The 18,651-nt window shown below is 49.1% G+C and overlaps 1 protein-coding gene across 4 annotated transcripts in view; it reads left to right on the top strand.

Annotated features, from left to right (window-relative positions):
* Positions 1-18,651, top strand: part of NRF1 (nuclear respiratory factor 1) — a 74,626-nt gene that overhangs the window by 49,867 nt on the left and 6,108 nt on the right. For 2 of the 4 annotated variants that reach the window (XM_030478831.1, XM_030478830.1), the window contains exon 11: positions 12,754-12,810. The exons of the other annotated variants lie outside the window; for them this stretch is intronic. In XM_030478831.1, coding sequence (XP_030334691.1) covers positions 12,754-12,810 — 57 coding nt within the window. The remainder of the gene's footprint in view (positions 1-12,753; positions 12,811-18,651) is intronic. 4 annotated transcript variants of the gene reach the window in all.

Genomic DNA, 18,651 nt, shown 5'->3' on the forward strand with positions numbered 1-18,651 from the left:
TAAATGCTTCTCTCTAGGAATGCTCTTGCCCTTTTGTAGGTGCATTCTGAGGGATTCCAATCCCTCGCCCACACCACTTTCCCTGGAAGGGACATAACATTTATCCCATCTTATTGACAGGGAAAAGAAGACAGTATTTTAACAGAATTGCTTGAGGTCAGATAAGATGTTTCATCCCTGATTTTAACCATTAGATGTAATGATTCTCTTTTTGGTTTCTATCTTGATATGATATTTTTCCCATCCATTCTCTGGCATCTGAATAATAATTAAGTGATACAAGAGAACAAAGAGGGCTAAAAAGAGGCAACTTCTTTATGCTCATGGATGCCTCAGAAGCTAGGGCTGAATTCAGTCTTGCAGGGAATAGGGAGCCCAGGAGCATGGCTGAACTGCAAAAGGGCTGTGGATAATCTTCTGATCAGTTACATTTATAGCTGAGGGAAATCAGATCTCCTGCTCCCATGCAGTGTCAAACTAGCTAAAGTGCATTATGGTTTTCTTGCTACTCTGGAGCATCTGCTCTGAGTGGGGATGCTGGAATCGATGACCCCACGGTTTGAGCCTCAGATGGTTGGTTCTTAAGTGACTGGCATTAAAGCAAAGTAATATTCAAAGCAAGCGAAGGGGATTGTAACAGCACCAGTTCTGAAGTCAGATGGAAACTGAAAATGCTCCTGTAAGAGGAAATTGTGCTGTGGGCAGCTCCATGGGATGGGCTGGTGCTGGAGCCGTCCCAGCTCGCTAGGGCCAGAGGAGAGACACTCGATCAGCATCGGGAAGGAGAGGTGACAGTGCCAGCCTGCAGCCTGGGCCTCGCTTGCTGGAGCATCTTCATACTACAGCCTTTTGTTTGACATTGATCTGATCAGGGCCTTGAAAGCTGCTTGAGCTACAAGCTTCCTGGCTTCAGCTTGAAATATTGATGAAGCTTTTGCCTAAGCAGTACCTGTGTGGGGCTGTAGCAGAGCTTAGTGCTGCCTGTGAAGGACAGAGCAGACTCCCTGCCCGAGGAAGGCTGGTTTCATGGTCTCCGTGTCATCACAAGCCCGGGGTTGTTGTGGTTTTGTGCAGTGTGTGGCATTTTGAAGGGGTGGTTTGAAGGCAAGAGGGGTGGTGTGCTCAAAGCTGGGGTTTAAAACTGGGCATGGAAAGAGGTACAGCGGGAAAAGCTGGTGTTGGGAGGAAGTGGCAGTGGAAGATGTGAAATCAAGCTGTGCCCAGGGAATTAATTTAACAGACCTGATTTAGGCACAGCCAGACCCAATGGATCCTTGTTTCTCCACCTTAGTCCTCACATGTGGCAACTGCTGCCCTTTTCCCAGCCCCTAAGCACATTTTACTGATGTATCTCATCCCTGTGCTGCTGGAGATGCTCCTGGGAGCACTGATGTGCCTGGTGGTGGTGGGGTAACATAGAGGTGGGCACTAAGAGGAGCCTACAGGGACTCTTGCCCTTCTCCATCCCAAAATCCAAACGCAATTCTCCATACAGCCAAAGGGAGCCGTGCTTACGGCTGGGGGTGAGCCAGGATTATGGAATTGTGATGGAAGCCCAGGTTGAGCATTAGGACTCTGACGTGGGCAGAGGGGGATTAGCAAGCTCTCTGCTTTCGCAAACAGAGGAAACAAGGCGTCAATGCAGGAGAGTATCTTGCAAGTTAGCACTGGATAAACAAGCCCAGAGCAGCATTGAGGGTGCATGGAAGAGCTGCTCCAGTTGGTGACTTCTGTATCAGAAGCAGTTGAAATGCTGGGAAGGCTTCAGCTCTGGGTGAGGCAGCCGAGCTTCCCACATGAAATCAATAGTGTCAACTGGAAACCTGTCTGCACCCTTGGCTGTGCAGATGGGAGATGGAGAACCCTCCTCTTGCCAGCACAGAGACCTCCAGGCCAGTCCCACCCCTCTCAGCATAGGCTATTTAGAACTGAAAGCACATCCAGGAGGGGAAGGCAGGAGTTGAGATGTTCTCTGGGCTGTGCATGTCTCCTAGAGAGCATGAAAGCAGAGATCCCAGCAAAGGGAACCGCCTGTTCTTCCTTTCTGGATGCCTCGGGACAGGGTGGTGTGGGACACTGATCCAGTGGGAACTGGTGGCTCTTTTTGCATGAGAAAACAAAAGTAATGATGACATGGAGGGAGGCTTGGAGGCTGATCTGCTGCAAATATGAGTCTTTAAAAGAAGTTTAATATTGTTTTCCCTGTTGGATCTCCTTTTTTAGGGAAGATGGACCCAAATGAGTCGCTAGCAACTTGGCAAAGTGCAGATCAGCTTGTTTGCATCCAAGCGGACAGGAAGGAAAGAGTCGAGCCTTTTGTAGGGTCTTCCCACTGGGAACACGTATTTTTAATGAAGTGTTTCCCTGAAACAGGTATGATTTAATCCCAATCTGAAGGAGAAGTGAGGAAAATCAGTTTTGCAGCTATGTTTCACATGACAGGGTAGAAGAGAGGCTGGTGGCTGCCAGCACGGAGAGCTGAAGTGGATGAGAGTGAGTTCCTGGGTGCATGCACTGAGCAGAGCCAGGAACAGGGAGAGGTGTTTCCTAGAGGACAAATCACTGCATAAATGAATTATTGTCAGCAATGGTCTATGATGCACTCTTGAGTGAAGTGTCTTGGCAATAAGCCTCAGTTAAAATGAGTTTATTCTGTGTCAAGTACATGCAGTTCCCTACGTGTGCCCTGTAGAGAGTGGGTACTTGACTGCAGCTCAGCCCTCTCTGCATCTGCACCCTTTCCCTATCAGCATCTGGCTATCCAGGGAGCCCTGGGGTGGGTGGTGAGGAATATGCAGTGTTGGGACTGTGGGACACAGGTTTGATGCCACCGGTCAGCATGGTGCTGCTAGGTCATTCCCAGCACGATGAGAGCCAAAGAATTCCAAGACCCGAGACCGCTGCTCCGTTAGGACCAGCACAGCTGACTTCTGCTCGCTTTGGCACGGCTTGCCTTACCTTGCTGTGCCACTTTAAACCCATCATGATGGATCTCCTGGGTTTGCTGCTGTCCTGCATTACTCCTGGGCACTAATCTCGGGTGGCTCAGGCTGTCCTGACGCGGGGCTGCCATGGGCACTGGGCGGCTTTGCTTTGACATCTTGGGACTGATGACGAGGCGGCTGCCGCTCACGATTAGGATTTGTCTGCCTACCAACCAGGGCTAAAAATAGTGGCTCGGACAAGTCCCTCCTGTACTGCAGTGGTGGCCAGATTTTCCCTTTGGAACCACTAACCAGGCACTACCTGTGCTGATGTTGCTGTTGTGTTACACGGAGCCAGCTTCACGCAACAGGTTGGGTTGTGTGAGCAGAGTCGGAGGCTGGAGGTGGATGCCACAGCATTGAGTGCTGCTGCCTTTAGGGCTTCCCTTGGCTTGTTGGGTGACCTTGGCCAGTCACTTGTACATCAGTCCCAGTACTGTTTGGTTTTTGGTGCAGAGAGGCTCACAGGTTCTGTTGTTCTATTTCTGTGGGTGAAAGCCACAGAACCATAGAATGGTTTGTGTTGGAAGGGACCTTAAAGCTGATCCAGTTCCAACCCCCTGCCACGGGCAGGGACACCTTCCACTAGAGCAGGTTGCTCCAAGCCCCTGTGTCCAACCTGGCCTTGAACACTGCCAGGGATGGGGCAGCCACAGCTTCTCTGGGCACCCTGTGCCAGCGCCTCAGCACCCTCACAGGGAAGAGCTTCTGCCTCAGAGCTCATCTCAGTCTCCCCTCTGGCAGCTTAAAGCCATTCCCCCTTGTCCTAAAACATTTTTATGTGATGAGCACTCACGATATACCACTAGGTCTCTTTCCTCTTTGCAAAGGCAGCAGAGGAGCGCGAGGAGAGCCTGCAGGTGGTTTGTGCCCCCGTTCAGTATCTGAGTCTCACATGAAGTCTAGAGGCTGCTTTTTAGCCCTGAAACATGCCTTTAAGATCACAAAGAGAGGAGGCAGCAACACCAGGAGTTGCTCGCTTCCTGCCTTGCTCTGTTGCTGTCCCCTAAAAGACACTCTCCTTCCCTCCTCAGCGTGTGTGAGGTGGTGTTAGCGATACCCCGAAAGCAAAGCCACCTTCCTGAGGGGTGGGGAGTCACTGCCGAGTCCTTTGCTGCTTCATCACTTCTAACATTTCTTCGAGTCCTCTTGGTTTCAGTGAGTTTCCACGCAGTAAATGAGCTGTGCCCTGCCTGGCCTTATCTCCTGGCTTCTCAATGACCTGACAGCATCTCCAGCACCTTCCCTGCCCTCCCCGTTTCCCCTCCCCTGGTGAGTTTTGACATCCATTCCTGTTATCAGGCAGTTGAGACTTACAGGCTCTCCAGCTGTCACAGCTGGTGCTGCCCCGGTTTAAGCAGAGGCCATTTACCTTCCACGTGTCCTGAATTAGGGGAAATGGACAGGAGGGCTGGGTCTGTTTAAAAATTAAAGCTGATTACAAGGCATTAACATTACATTTAAAGAAATAGGCAGCAGCTCTTCTCCTCTCAGCATAGTTGCAATATGTTCCCTTTTGTTCTGGTCTGGAAGAGGAAGCAGGACTGGTGGCGAGTGCAGGCTGGGCAGGATTTCTTCTTTATCCATATATTTAGAAAGAGAAGCTGCCTGGTGTCTGCTGCAACACTTTTAAAGCAGTTCTGGTCTTGGTACCTAAAGCAGTTCCCATCTTTGCAGTCGTAACAAGAAGCTGAATTCTTTCTGCTGCTCTTGAATTGATTCAGGTCTACTGACACTGTGTTCATCGATCTGAATCGTGTGGGGAAGCTTCATGTTTGAGGGATCCCAATTGTGCACCCACTCTGGTGCCAAAACGCAGCCATCTCAGGGGCAGCAGTCAGGAAGAAAGCTTCTTTTTTCCCCTCCATAAAGGCTCAGCTTCCCTGGAACGGATGGACTTTAAGGAATGTTTGGTCTGAGATCTTCAGGGTTGAGAATCAAAGGGATGTGATTGCTTCATGCATGGAAGGATGGAAACCTGAGTGCGTTGGGTGCAGAAGGTGCTGTTCCCACTGTGGCCTGGCCTGGGTGCAGTGTGGGCTTGGACTGGGGACCCACATGGGTTTAAGAAGCAGACAGGGTGGTGTCCTCCAGAGCTTTGCTGGTCCCTGAATTTGGGCATCTGGGGGTGGCTCTTGGCTCACTGGATGGTTGGAGGTCACCTTTGCTCATGGAGAAGGTGTGTTCTGCCTGGTGCCTGCCTGAGGTGCTGGGGATGGGCAGCTCTGCACAATTCAATGCTTAGTCAGCCAAGGTGAACACTGAGCAGGAGAAGGAAGGGGCCTGCTCAGCTTTATGGAGTACAGTCCTTATTTAACTTTATGCATGATTGAGAAGTGCATAGGATTTGTTTGAGAGAGGTGGGGGGTTTTATTAATGGTATGTTGTGGGGTTTTATCTCCCTGATGGATATGCACCCTGGCTGTGAGACTTAGATACTTGAGAAAGTCTTTGGACCTAAACCAGTTTGGTTACAGCAGTGGTTTTGGGATGCCTGCAAGAGATGGGTATTCTGAATCATTGACAAGCTTTTGTCCAAAAAAGATGAGGTTGAATATGGGCAGGGAAGGAAAGTCAGTACACTTGGCCTGTTTCCCTAAATATATCTAGAAGCAGAGAACTGGATAGACCAATGTTTCCTTGGTTGCCAGTGTCACCAGTCCAAGAATTATGTTGGGAAGGGATGGAGATATTTGTGTAGTCTCTCTGCTTTGGCCCCAAGCTGGGGTAGGGAAGGTGATCTCCCAACAACCTGCACATCTTCAGCGTGGTGCTGGTTTAGTTATAGCTCTTGGCCTAAAGAAAAGGGCACAAGTGGAGTCAGAAAACCAGCTCTGTGAAGGTGCCTGGTTCCGCATCGCTCTCCTGACCCATCACAGATGCCAGGGAGTCATTTTTCCAGGCCTCCTCTTCCTCCCTGCCTAACCTAACCCAGACCAGAGGCTTGGTCGGTGGAACCAGACCAGCAGATTTTCTTCATGAGGCTCCTGCCACCTTTGCAAACAGGGAGGTGGTGCTCATGAAGGGAAAAGGGGGACAGGCTTTAAGCTCAAAGAGGGGGAAGCTTAAGCTCAAAGAGGACAGGCCAAGGGGAATGGCTTTAACCTGCCAGAGGGGAGACTGAGATGAGCTCTGAGGCAGAAGCTCTTCCCTGTGAGGGTGCTGAGGCGCTGGCACAGACTTTTCCCAGAGAAGCTGTGGCTGCCCCATCCCTGGCAGTGTTCAAGGCCAGGTTGGACACAGGGGCTTGGAGCAACCTGCTCTAGTGGAAGGTGTCCCTGCCCGTGGCAGGGGTTGGAGCTGGAGCAGCTTTAAGGTCCCTTCCAACACAAACCAGGCTGGGGTTCTATGACCACAGGGAAGGCAGCTTTCTGCCATTTCTGCTGACAGAGCTCAATGATGCATCTGAGCATTCAGACCCATAAGTGTTGAAGTGAGTGGATGGTAGATTAAGCCGAGATCAAAACCAGTCTCTGCTTTGCTGCTCCTTTCTCAGTGCTCCTGGGATGAAGTTTATGTGTGATGGATTGTGCCTGTAATAACAGCTATGCCGAGCATGTAGCAAACCCCCCTTCAGCTTTTTGATCCCTGTAAGTCATTGGATGTTGTAGCCCATCTCTGGAAGACCTTGCAACTTAACAGCAGACAGGAGACAACTAAGGACAACTTCATCCTGCTGGCGCAATCTCATTCTGCTCCTCCAGATGATCCCAAACGAGAAGTCCCAGCTCACCCTCCTCACACACTGGCACGTTAAGCCTCTTCCCAAAGCAGAACAAGACTTGTGTCTTGAGTTGTAGGGCATTATTTCATCTGCAACTGATCCCAACTGCCCCCTCGCTGCCTGGGGGAAGGATGGGCAATGGTCCCTGCTGTGGAGCAGCTGCAGCATCTTTCAGTGCAGATTTTAGGTGATTGGCTTTCTCCTTAAGGAATGAGCATCCCCTCATCCCCACCTATATAGTGATGGGTGAGTGCATCAACCACAGGCAAAGCTGGGGACGTTGCTACTGGTTTTCTACCCGTGCTGTACCACTTTTACCCCTTTACACCACTCCAGGGCTTGGGGAATTGAAAGAGCAGCCTGTGATTACACCGAATCAGGGCAGATGGAGAGGGGCTTTCTAATCCCCCCACGTCACAGCAGAACTGGGCTGCAATCTGCTGTTTCATGACAGCAGGGCACAGTTCTTGCCTTCCCTCACAGGTAGCTTTGTGCCTGTGGGCTGGGCTGGATCAGGCCACCCTCTCCCTGTGTACACTGGAGAGCTGTGGAAAATGTGGCTGGGCTTTGAATGGATGAAGGCTCGTCTGACCCGAGGGCAGGCTGTGAGCTCCAGGCTCTTAATGGCTGTCAGTGGGCGTAGGGTGCAATCTGATCCAAATGGGAAGCTGGCTGGAATCCCAGCAAGCTGTTGTTATGTGGGAGGCATCTTAGGAAATGAGATGGGCTTTGGGGACTCTCTCCTCGCTGTGCCAGGCACCCCACTAGAAGGAGAAACACCCTATAAGCCGTGCTAAGGCTTCCCCAGGTACAGCTCTTCAGTGCATGGAGATGTGGTTTGTGTGTCTCTCCATTCAGGAAGCTCATAGTCTTCTGTGTTAGACCAAAGTTTCCTCTCTACAGCATATCCTCCTCCACTCCGTGCTCCTCTTTGGACTGTGCATTCCCACTTCCCAGGCACACGATGTGGAATAGACATCTCCGAACTGCTCAAGTGCCTCTTGTTTTCTTTGCCTTCAAAAATGCTCTGCCCCTCTGTTTTCACAGCCTCAGCTGCTTTCTGAGCAGGGTCTGACCTCCTGAGTTCCTCTATTACTTCTTTCTGAGCATGTCTAGAGGATCATTCTGTGCCTGTATTTGTCCTCTTCATTGGATCTCCGTAGCGGGGACTGATTTGAAAGCCTAAAAGCACAACCCCATCTGTCTTGTGCCTCTGGGGCATAGTAAAGAGCCACATCGTGCAACCACTGAGCCTGTGAGTGATCTCTTGTAGAAATGTGTTCATTGTCCCCCAGACCTGCCTATGGCAGAATGATGAAGATGGGAGGTTTTAATTCGTTTTCCCAAGTGGACACACTGAACCTTCAGACTTCTGTTTTTCCAAGTGGAACTTGTTCCTCTTCATTGGCCCTGACGTTCAGTGGTTGGATTTTGGGTTTGAAAAGGACATTTCTTGCTGTAGGATTGATTCATGCGTGCTTTGAGGCATCAGCAGGTTGCATGAGAGCCTGGGGAGATGCAACTTCACCTTGGCATCCTTTGGCTGGTGATACTTGGGTGAACCTTGTCCAAGAGGTTGGTGGCATGCCCTCACCTGTGGGCACACGAGGATGAGAAGGTAAATTTGTCACTATAAGGACTGTTCCAGCCTTCCAGCACCTTGATTGCAGCCTGGTAAATGGACAGCTTGAGACTGGAGACATCCCTCCTCTCCCCTTTCACTGGATGAGTCCTAATGATAACCAGGCAGAGGGCTTGAAGGTAAAACCATTTCTCATTGCCCTCTGACCGGTCAGAGATGCTTTTCTTGCTGCCTGGGTCACTCTGGGAGGTAAATCACAGCCACAGTAGAGGTTGGTGTGTTTGTCCCTGGAGGCCCCTGTCTCTGTGACCTTCTCAGCTCATGAAGACAGCTTGGCTTTGCTGTAAAGCAGCTCATGTGACAGCAGTAATCCGCAGCTAGTACCCAGCTGTGCAGGAAGATTGCAGGGGAATCGCCCTATTTTCCCTGCACTGCAGACCCCGGCAGGCCAGCACACGAGAGCAGGATGTGGCTTCTGCTTGCTGCAGGACACTTGTCATCTCTTTGGCTGCGTGAGCCCATCAGCAGGTTGGGATGTTTGCAGCTACACCAGCCACGGCTGCAAAGCCACGCTCCCAGGTCAGGAGCACACACGTCCTCCTGTGGGTCAATGGGAAGCTGTGAAACGGGTTCTGAGAAGGAAAAAGAGCATTTTCTCCTGAAGTGGCATTTCTAAGCCTGAATTTGTCTTGTTTCTCCCACCCTCCATATCCTTTGGCTTAATTTATTCCCAGATGTGTCCAAATTCCTCTCCAAGTAACACTTTCTGGTGGCTTACATGGACCCCTTCTGCTCCGGGGACACTTGTCACTGGTGGGTTTTTGCCATATGCCCACAGAAAGTTAAAGTATGTCCTGGAGAAGACACAGACTCTGAGAAGGGAGAGACTGAAGGAACAGTAGCTTGGGATTGGTTTAAAATTAATCATGGTATTACTTGTTATTCCCACACCACTTTTCTGATAATGGCTTTGAGCTGCCAGAGGGGAGATTGAGATGAGCTCTTAGGCAGAAGCTCTTCCCTGTGAGGGTGCTGAGGTGCTGGCACAGGATGAGCTTTAAGCTCCCTTCCAACCCAAACCATTCTATGATCCCTTCCTTATGGGTTTGCGTCCTCGTTGCCACAGATCCCTGAACTTCCTGATCTCCATTTCCCCAATGATTTTAATCTTCAAAACCTCAGGCATGTCCGAAGGGAAGTTCAGTGAATGGGGGCTGGTGCTGATGGGTGGAAGGAGCTGCTGACAGCTAAAGCAGGCAGGCTCAGACCACGATCCAGGCTTGTGCAGCCGGAGGTTCCTGCACTGCACAGGCAGCAGCAGCCATAAGCTGCCAGCAGTTTGCATTGGTTCCCTGCAGGAAGGAGGTGCCTTTGATCAGGTAGGCAGCAGTTGCTTCGTACCCATGTAATCCCTTGGTTTCTCTGCCAGAAACCACGAGCAGTGTGTTTGTGGCTTCAATAAGTTGTCCACCAGTGGCCTAAGACAATCCCTTATTTCATGTAAGCTACACACCAGCCTTCAGAAGTGGCCATCTGTTACCACTGGCCTATGACAGATTTGAGCACGAGCCCTCGCAGTGAAAGGCTCTCTCTGCTATTCCCCTGAGCCGGCTGATCTCTTCCCTTCCACCCCTTCCCATCAAAAACAGGAGAAAAAAGAGAAAGCTTTGTACTCCCAAGCATTAGGGGGCTCTAATTGGTGTGTGCACAACAGGACCACTGCGTTTAAATGGTGAGCATAGAGCTAATGGAAGCTGAGCTTTATTGCTGGCATAAATATAGTGTGTTCAACTCCTTTGAAGTCACAGGGAGCAGCAGCCAGGGGTGCTTGTGTTCGATTAAACCCCATCAGTGACTTTGGCCTGTGGTTGTTCCCTGTTGCTCTGACCCACAGATGTGTTATGATGTCCTCGTGTGCCAAATCTTCTCAGAGGTTCCTAGTGCAAAACAGGGTCCAAGTAGCACTTCCAAATAGGAGCTGAGTGTTAAGAGCTTTGGAGTCCCACAGAAAATTACTAAGACTTGGAGTTGGCTGGGTTTTGGGCTTTCTGCGTGTGTGCTGCTGTCAGAGATGTGCTTCCTCCTGGTGTGATGGACCTGTGGTCTGAGCCAGAGCAGCCTTTCCCACAGCCAGTGAATGGGACTCAGGTCTCACAGGCTGAGAGAGCTGGGCTGGGGCAGCCTGGAGAAGAGAAGGCTCCTGAAGGGGACACCTTAGAGCAGCTCCAGTGCCTAAAGGGGCTCCAGGAAACCTGGAGAGGGGCTTTGGACAAGGGACAGGCCAAGGGGAATGGCTTTAACCTGCCAGAGGGGAGATTGAGATGAGCTCTGAGGCAGAAGCTCTTCCCTGTGAGGGTGCTGAGGCGCTGGCACAGGGTGCCCAGAGAAGCTGTGGCTGCCCCATCCCTGGCAGTGTTCAAGGCCAGGTTGGACACAGGGGCTTGGAGCAACCTGCTCTAGTGGAAGGTGTCCCTGCCCGGGGCAGGGGTTGGAGCTGGAGGAGCTTTAAGGTCCGTTCTAACCCAAACCAGTCTGTGCTCCTCTGAATCACCCACAACAAACGCAAAGCAGAAGGGATTCTCCAGCCACCACAGCTCCTTTCACTCTCAGGAAGCACTTTCTAACCTGTTGTGTCCTGCCCAGGAAGCCACAGGACAGGCTCTTACACAAGCGGCTGCTTGATTCTTCTTGCAGCTTTTGTCCATGTGGGTCCATGTGCCACAAGATTCCCCTTTGCAGGCCCAGGGTGAGACCCACAGGGACAAAACACCTGGAAAACCCTTGCTTCCTTCACATCAAATGGCCATTTCTCTCCCTGCACCTACCATTGCCTTCTCTTGGCATTCAAAGAGGCTTCCAACCACCCAGACAATGTTCTTGTGCCTTCAGTCACCAGGCCAGAGTCCAAGCTTGTTTTTCTATCAACAGATGTGCAGGGTTTAAAAGGGAGGAATCTGCCAGAGGCAGTAGCATACCACTCTCCTGGGAGAGAGAGGTAGGAACCCATCCCACTTACTGTGCAGCCCAGGCAGTGGATAACAGTGGTGTATACGAGAAAAGGAGGAATGTGGACTGTAAAAACTTGCTCTTTGCATGATATATTCAATGTCTGAGTTGTGTGTTCACCATGATTTATTGCTTACCTTGCTGAGGATGGGACACAGAAAGAAAAAGGGGGGGATCTGTGCCAGATAAATCCCTGGTCCTATAAAGAAGACAGGCTGCAGACACCAAAGCGCTGTGATGCTTAACACCATTGCAATGAGAGGATGTGCTGGTTTGTAGAAGGGATGCTTTTACAGCTAGATTTGAAGGGAATGCTTTGAAGAAGAGGAAAGAAGGACTGTTACGGTGTGCATTTACCCCTTTTTTCTCCTGAGAAGAAGAGTGCTTACCTCGTTGTAGCTAGCACAGGAACTAGCCTCAGGTAAGGCTCAGAGCTGCAGCTTTCCATATCTTGCAAGGTAAAGCTTTGAATGCCTTCCCAAGGTGGTGTTCTCCTCCAGAAGCTGTGCACCTTGCTTAGCTGGAAGTTCATGTCACCTCTCTTGGGGTAAGAGCACCATTTCCCCCCAGCAAAGAGGTGCAGGGGCCAGGAGTGGGGCACTGGGAGAGACAACCCATCACTTTGGACCCGTTCGTTGGCCATGAATGTGCACTCTGTTGTAGCAGAGAGGCTCCCGCTGACCAAGTCAGGGAAATGCTGGGAAAATGGTTTTTAGATGAAGCCAGGGACTATCTGGTTACGTATTACCTTACTACCTGAACAATAGCTGCTTTATAGCTCCGTGTGCTAAATGCTCTGTAGTATATGCTAATGTTCGTGTTCACATGTGATCTATCGCGCAGCCTACGAACTTGTGAAACTCATTGAGATCCGAGTCTGTCCGAGCCTTAAAAATACATCAAGTTCCTTTCAGAGGCCAACGAGTGCCTGGATTTCATGGACTTTCCAGCCTCATGCTCTTGGGATACATAGAAATGCCACTTTGGCACCGTTTCTGCTTCTCATTCATTTCTCATCCCTCTACACGGGGGAATAGTGGGGAGCTTTACTGGAGGTGGCCTTAGCTTCTCCGAGGTGGATTTTACTACTCTCACCCCAGTGCAGCCATTTCTCATCGGGCCCCTCTGGTCCAATTGAACCATTCATCTAAATAGTTGTAAAATACAGTACAAATACCTGGAAGTATCTTATATTTGCCTCCCACTTTCTCTACCTCCCACTTATGCACGTAATGTATAGAGGTAGAAATGTTTTAGCTACTCTGTCTAATATTGGGTGTTACTCCTATGTGAACATAGTATTTTCTACTCATATGTGGACACTGAATATTTTAATTCACTTAGTAAGCAAAAAGATGTATTTCCTATGAATACATTAATTACCCCACTTAATCCCCCCTCCCCAACTGTAGTATTTGGCCTTTGTTCAGCCTTTTACACTTGCATTTTATTGTCAGGCTTCCTAACAGCAGACTATTCAGGTTGCAAGTGGAGCCTAGCAGAGTGTTCATCAGGTGAGTGGATTTTTGTGGTGATAGTTTGGAATAATGGGATGTAACTGGTGTTGTCACTTGGTCCTTTAGGTTCTTGACTATGTGGTGTTTCTTGGGGTTAAAGGGGCTGTATCTACCTGTCTGCATTTTGGTTTTCTCCTCCTTTCACGCTTCCAAGGGGAAGATATCACATGTCAGATACAGATTTACATCCAGGCATCCTGTAATAGCTGTCTGAGCCGCTGCTCTGGGCCTGGGCACTGTTTTAGCTGCCTTGTAGAGATGTGCAATGCCTTTGGGGTATTTGAGTATCTCACAGCCCCATCCTGTTAGCCTTAGGAAAGCTGAGCTCTCTTAATGATTACTTAAGTAAAGACTTCGTGAGGAGCAGGACAGAGCTGGGCTCAGAGCCTGTGTTTCAACTCCAGCAGCGGTTCTGTGGTGATGGATGGGGCTGGGGGGGGGATGTTGGGATTCTTGCATCTGTAAAATGTGGCTTTTTAAAGGCCGTGGATGAGGTGCAGAGTTAAAGCAGCAATGCGAAGGAGAGAAAACCCCACAAACACCCTCTCAGCACCCGTCAGCTTTAAGCAACTATAGGCTGAATGTTGTAGCAGAAACCTAAGTAAAGAAGTAGGTGGTGCCATGTCCCAAACAGCACAGGAGGGTAGGTACAAGAGCTTGTATGTGTGACCACTGATGCTTCTGCTGGCTGAAGTCCACCAGCTTTTGGACTTTGGACACAACTGCCTTTTGCTGTACAATTGTATTGCCTTTATATGCTATTTATGATTTGCAAGGATGCCCAGAGGATTGTTCCTGCAGAAACTCTGCCAAATAATGATCTGCTGCATAAGAAAATGTGGTATTTCAGTGCTTAAAAAAAATAATATCCATTTAAATGACTGTTCCAAAACAGACTTTTGCCATTCAAGTAATATAAAATGTTATCAATTTTAGGTGGTACCCTGCCTTCATTCTCACTGTAGCCTGTAATAAAACCATATAGAAGATACAGGACTCTAAAGGCTGTTTTTAAAGGTGGGATAAGAATCAGTCTCAATAGGCAATTCTTCCTCTGGAAGAGCCCCGGTGGATGTTAGCAGCATAGCAGCAAGTCAGGAAAGTATTTATGGTAAAATATAACAGGGATCCCTATTAGGTGATTGCCCAGAAACGTTAAGGTGCTAAGGGGAGATGGACTCAGATCTGAGGCAGAAGCTCTTCCCTGTGAGGGTGCTGAGGCGCTGGCACAGGGTGCCCAGAGAAGCTGTGGCTGCCCCATCCCTGGCAGTGTTCAAGGCCAGGTTGGACACAGGGGCTTGGAGCAACCTGCTCTAGTGGAAGGTGTCCCTGCCCGTGGCAGGGGGTTGGAACTGGAGGAGCTTTAGGGTCCCTTCCAACACAAACCACTCTGTAATATTGCCCACTTGTCCAATCACTGGTTTAATATCCGATTTCTCATAAGAGGAGCAACTTTAATTCATTCTTAGGTGCTTCCCACCTCTATTTCCCGAGAAGCTTGGCACTGATGGCACTTGTCTGCTCCACCTTTTTCATTAACAGAAAAGAGATTGTAAGAAAAGCCGTTCCCAACTGGAGCAGACACTGGGGGTTGCTGTACTTCCTCTATTTTTAACTATGGTTCCTATATACATGATTGACCATGATAGACTGCTAATCTTATCAGGTGTGCCCTTCGCTCCACAGCAAAGCCAGCCGATCAAGGAAGCTTAGAAGGGTTATTCACTAAGCTTTCATGTGTGGAGTCTGGTAAAAAAGCTTTCTTTTTGCAGGTAGACACATGCACTCTTCACGTTTATCACCTCCCCTACACACCAAATTGGCTTGGGTTTAGAGGGACATGCCTTGGGGAACCAGGACTAGTGTATGAAGTGTAGGTAAGAACTGAGGTTGAACCAACACAGCTTTATTCTGCCTCAGCCGATGCCCAGGTCCTGTTATCAAGCTCTAAATTCAGCCTCAACACCTCCTGAAGGGGAGATGGAAGGACAGGTAACCTTAGGTAAGACACCAGGGCTGAAGGCATGAAGCTAATCCACCATCAGGATACCAGACTGCTGCTTTGCCTTCTTTCCCAAGCACCCTTTTCATGGGAGTTTTCAGCTCCACCAAAATGAGGATGAAACAGAAGATCTGGGGTTTCAGATTAATCATTTCCAGTGTTAAAAGTAATTGCAAGTTTCTCCTTATGTTACTGTCCTCACTGTAGATGATTGCAGATGGAAGCCTTCTGGTATGCCAGGAAAGGGCTGCAGAGACAGAGGTGCATGGCAGTTGTGAAGTGTCATTGGTGAAGGACACGTTTGTCACTACTGTTTGAGGACTGTGGGTCTTTGCTGTGCCAGAGTCTGGGTACCAGGTTGGCTCACTGGGGTCTTCCTCTTCCCATGGAAATGCTGGGGCTTCAGAGGAGGTAATTCCATGAGCCCCTGCCTGTATGTCACTTGATAAGTTGGGATAGCCCCTACAGCAACAGAGACTGTAAATCAGGAATCCCAACCCCAGAGTTTTTGCCTCAAGGTACTGCAACTTAAAAAGAACTCCCAAAAAATCAGCCCTAAAACTCAAAACCCCCAAAAGCTTTGGAATTGTTTTCAGGAATCTTGTTAGTCATTTGACAAGGGAGAGTGGTGTCCTCCGTGTCATCTCTGTGGGATGAAGGCTGGGATGGTGTATTCTCTTGGATTGTGTATTGAACAAAGCGGGACATGCAAACACAACTGCCCTGCTGTGGTCTGCTGAAAGGAGCCACAGGTAACTGAGTGGCCCCTTTATGAGGATGGATTGCCTGCTTCTGCCGTAGAGGCAAAGGTAAAAGACCAAGAAATAAGGGAGGTTAAGCCAAAGGTGTTTCAGATCTTGGCTAAATTGTGACCTTTCTCTCGTTGTACAGAGGAAGAAAATAGAAGCATATCAAAGATGCAGTGAGCTGTCCTCTCACAGTTTGAGAAGGAAGATTGGTCTCTGACTGAGACTTGGGGATAAATAAAACCCAGACATCCAGAACTGGGGTTTAAAATAACACCTTGACACAACATACCAAGTATTTAGCAGCCTTTGCTGAAGCTGAATGAGCAGGAGGAAGAATGAGCCATAGAAACATGGTGTTGCATCCAGGCCTGTGCCTTTCTGATGGTGTAGGGCTGGAGGTCCCAGATCAACCAGGCTTTATGGGTCTCTGAGACAGCAGCTCCCATTGCTCTGAACGCGCAGAGAAGGAAGGCTCATTGAAGCACAAGAGGAACTAAGGAAAGAACAAGTCACTGACAATATTAAGCAGGTAGGTGACACCCAGGGACAATCTGAGAGACTGAGATGTGATCATGAAGATGGGGTGGATGCCAGGAAGGAAATAGTGGCTCCAGGGCTGCCCTTCTTACATCCCATGCAGTTCTTGATGGAAATGTTGCATCTTGTCTTGTCTCCTGTGCTTATCTTCTGTTCTAAGGATAAATCAAGGCTATGAAGTAACCTACTACATTGCAACGCTCAGTTTAGTGCTCCATGGCTCACTTTTGCTATGAAAACTTGGTGCCTTGGTACCTTTCTCTTTGTTGTGGTTTTGACCAGAAAATCATTTGAAAAGGCAGATGCTGGATGATGTTGAGGTTGAGGTGAGCCAGCAGAATAAGGGCTACAGCTTCTTTTACATTACCATTTGGTGGAACAACTCTTGTGTTCTGATACGAATGGCACAGAGGATGTATAGGGGAGAGCTGTGAGTGTTGTGTGCCTAGGAAGGTCTCAGAGCTGAAATGACTGCATGGGCTTTTTGTGAGCTGCCAGGAAGCCAATGCTGATGGTGAAAATTCTTCCAATCATCATCTTGTCCTAAGAGACATCTAATTTGAGTTAGGCATTGATGCTTGAGCAGTAATTGAGGGGAGAAAGAGAGGGGCGTGCTTTCAGAAGATAGTTTGTCTTATCTTCAAGTAGGTGCCTGTGTTAAGAAATGTCTTCTGCTTCCTTTGTCACCCCTGAGTGTGGTGGGATTCCTGAAATGCTTGATTTCTGCAGCGAGCTTTGGGTGAAATCCCATCCGTGGTGTCATGTCAACACCTCGTATCTCCAGGGACACGTTCAATTTGTGGATGTTTCTTCTCTATGGTCAGAGGATTTTCAGGGTAACGTGGCTTTGAGAGCACTCGTTTTAGCTGCTGTGACCTGAACTTGTTAAGGAGATCTGGGTTGCTTTTCTGAATATACATCCTCCTGCCCATTGCCTGTCCTTCCCCCTCTCTTGAAGGCCTCTTCATTCAGTCCCCCAGAAGAGACGTGGTCAAGATGATAGTTTCTGGGAATCTTGGCAAACCAGGTTCCCATGCAAAACAATGTGGATTTAATAGCAGTCTGTTGTGGGAGCTTTTAATGTGCTTGCTGAGCTCTTGTGTTAGCAGTAACACACCAGGTAGTCTCCAGCACTGTGGTTGTCTGTCTTGGTGAGGATAGGAATGGTCTTTGCTCCAGGATTCAGTTGGAGGACACAGTTGCTCTGTAGTTATTTAAGTACTAATGGTGGTGCTACCTTTATTGTAGGCAGTGACACCAGAACACAGAGCTGACTGTGAACATTTATAAATTACTGTCCTTTCTAAAACCAGTAGCAGTGAGGTGTAACAGAGTCCCTCCTGCTTTGTCACGTTGCTAAAAGGCATTACACAGGGGTGGGAGAATGAGGTATATCCCGTGGCTGACTGTGAATCAAGTTTACTGTCAAGAAATACCTCTAGTGCCAACTGGTTTGTCCAGTATGTCCTAACACTGTCTTGGATCTGCTCACTGGGGACTCTACCATCAGTGGAGCAAAGCTTCTTTGCATCAAGTGGAGCCACCAAAATCTTGTTCACGTACCAGGATGGAAGGAATTCAAGTGGATGCTTACACCAGCCCCTTGCCTGAGCCAACATCAGTCTTAGCTGGCTCTAAAGACCTCCAGTGATGGAGGCTTTGCTCCAGAGCTTCACTAACCTGATGTTTAGCTATTGTCTGGGTTTTTTCTCCCCCTCTAATACCTAGCGCAGTTTTCCATGCTGCACTTCATATCTTACTCTGTCCCACATGGATAAGACAATCAGGTTATTGCCCATTTATCTGCATCAGTCCTGGTGTATTTATGGGCTGTCCTAGGTATAGAGATCAAAGCACACCCAGTGCCCTTTCATTGTGCTGCCCACCAAGGGCAAACGTTTCATTGTTTGGAGATCTTCTACTGATGCATTTCCCTGCTTGAGTTCTGTGCATTAAGATGCACCCTGGCCCTTTTGAATTGTCTATGAGAACTCTTCCATCATGTCTTCAAAAGTCACCTTTGGCTCTGAACAAAACACAGCAATGTGATGGTATCTGCTGACCTGGGTGCTAGGGCCCTATAGTGCATTCCTGAGCAGAGGAATTTGGGTTGGATTGCTCAGCTTGGTGCCTCTGGAGGCGGGGAAGAAAGAAGTTGCAGGAATATCTACGGTGAAATGCTACAGCTGGAGACTGGTAGTATCTTGTCCTTGTGCTGCACTTGCTTTGATCTCAAGGGTGAAGAGGTGTTAAAGTAAGGCAGAAACAGGCACTGATGGCCCTGGTCCCCTGAGCATCAGCTGTCCTGGATCTCCAGGGCTCTGCTGACCCACTAACCTGACCTTCTGCCTCAAAGCCCTTTGAGGTGATCTAATGCAGTCACCTGCAATTTAGGATCAGAATTGTTCTTATGGTGCTGCTGATCTGCCCTCCATGCCAGGTAAGACGTCTCTATCAGCCATCGCGTGATGTTTCACCTCTAAATCTTGTTGCTCTCTGGTCGCAGGTAGAGTCTAACCCTTACCCTTCTTCTCCTGTGAGCTCTAAAGT

Source organism: Strigops habroptila, chromosome 3, assembly GCF_004027225.2.
Source record: "Strigops habroptila isolate Jane chromosome 3, bStrHab1.2.pri, whole genome shotgun sequence".
Classification (NCBI taxonomy): Eukaryota; Metazoa; Chordata; class Aves; order Psittaciformes; family Psittacidae; genus Strigops; species Strigops habroptila.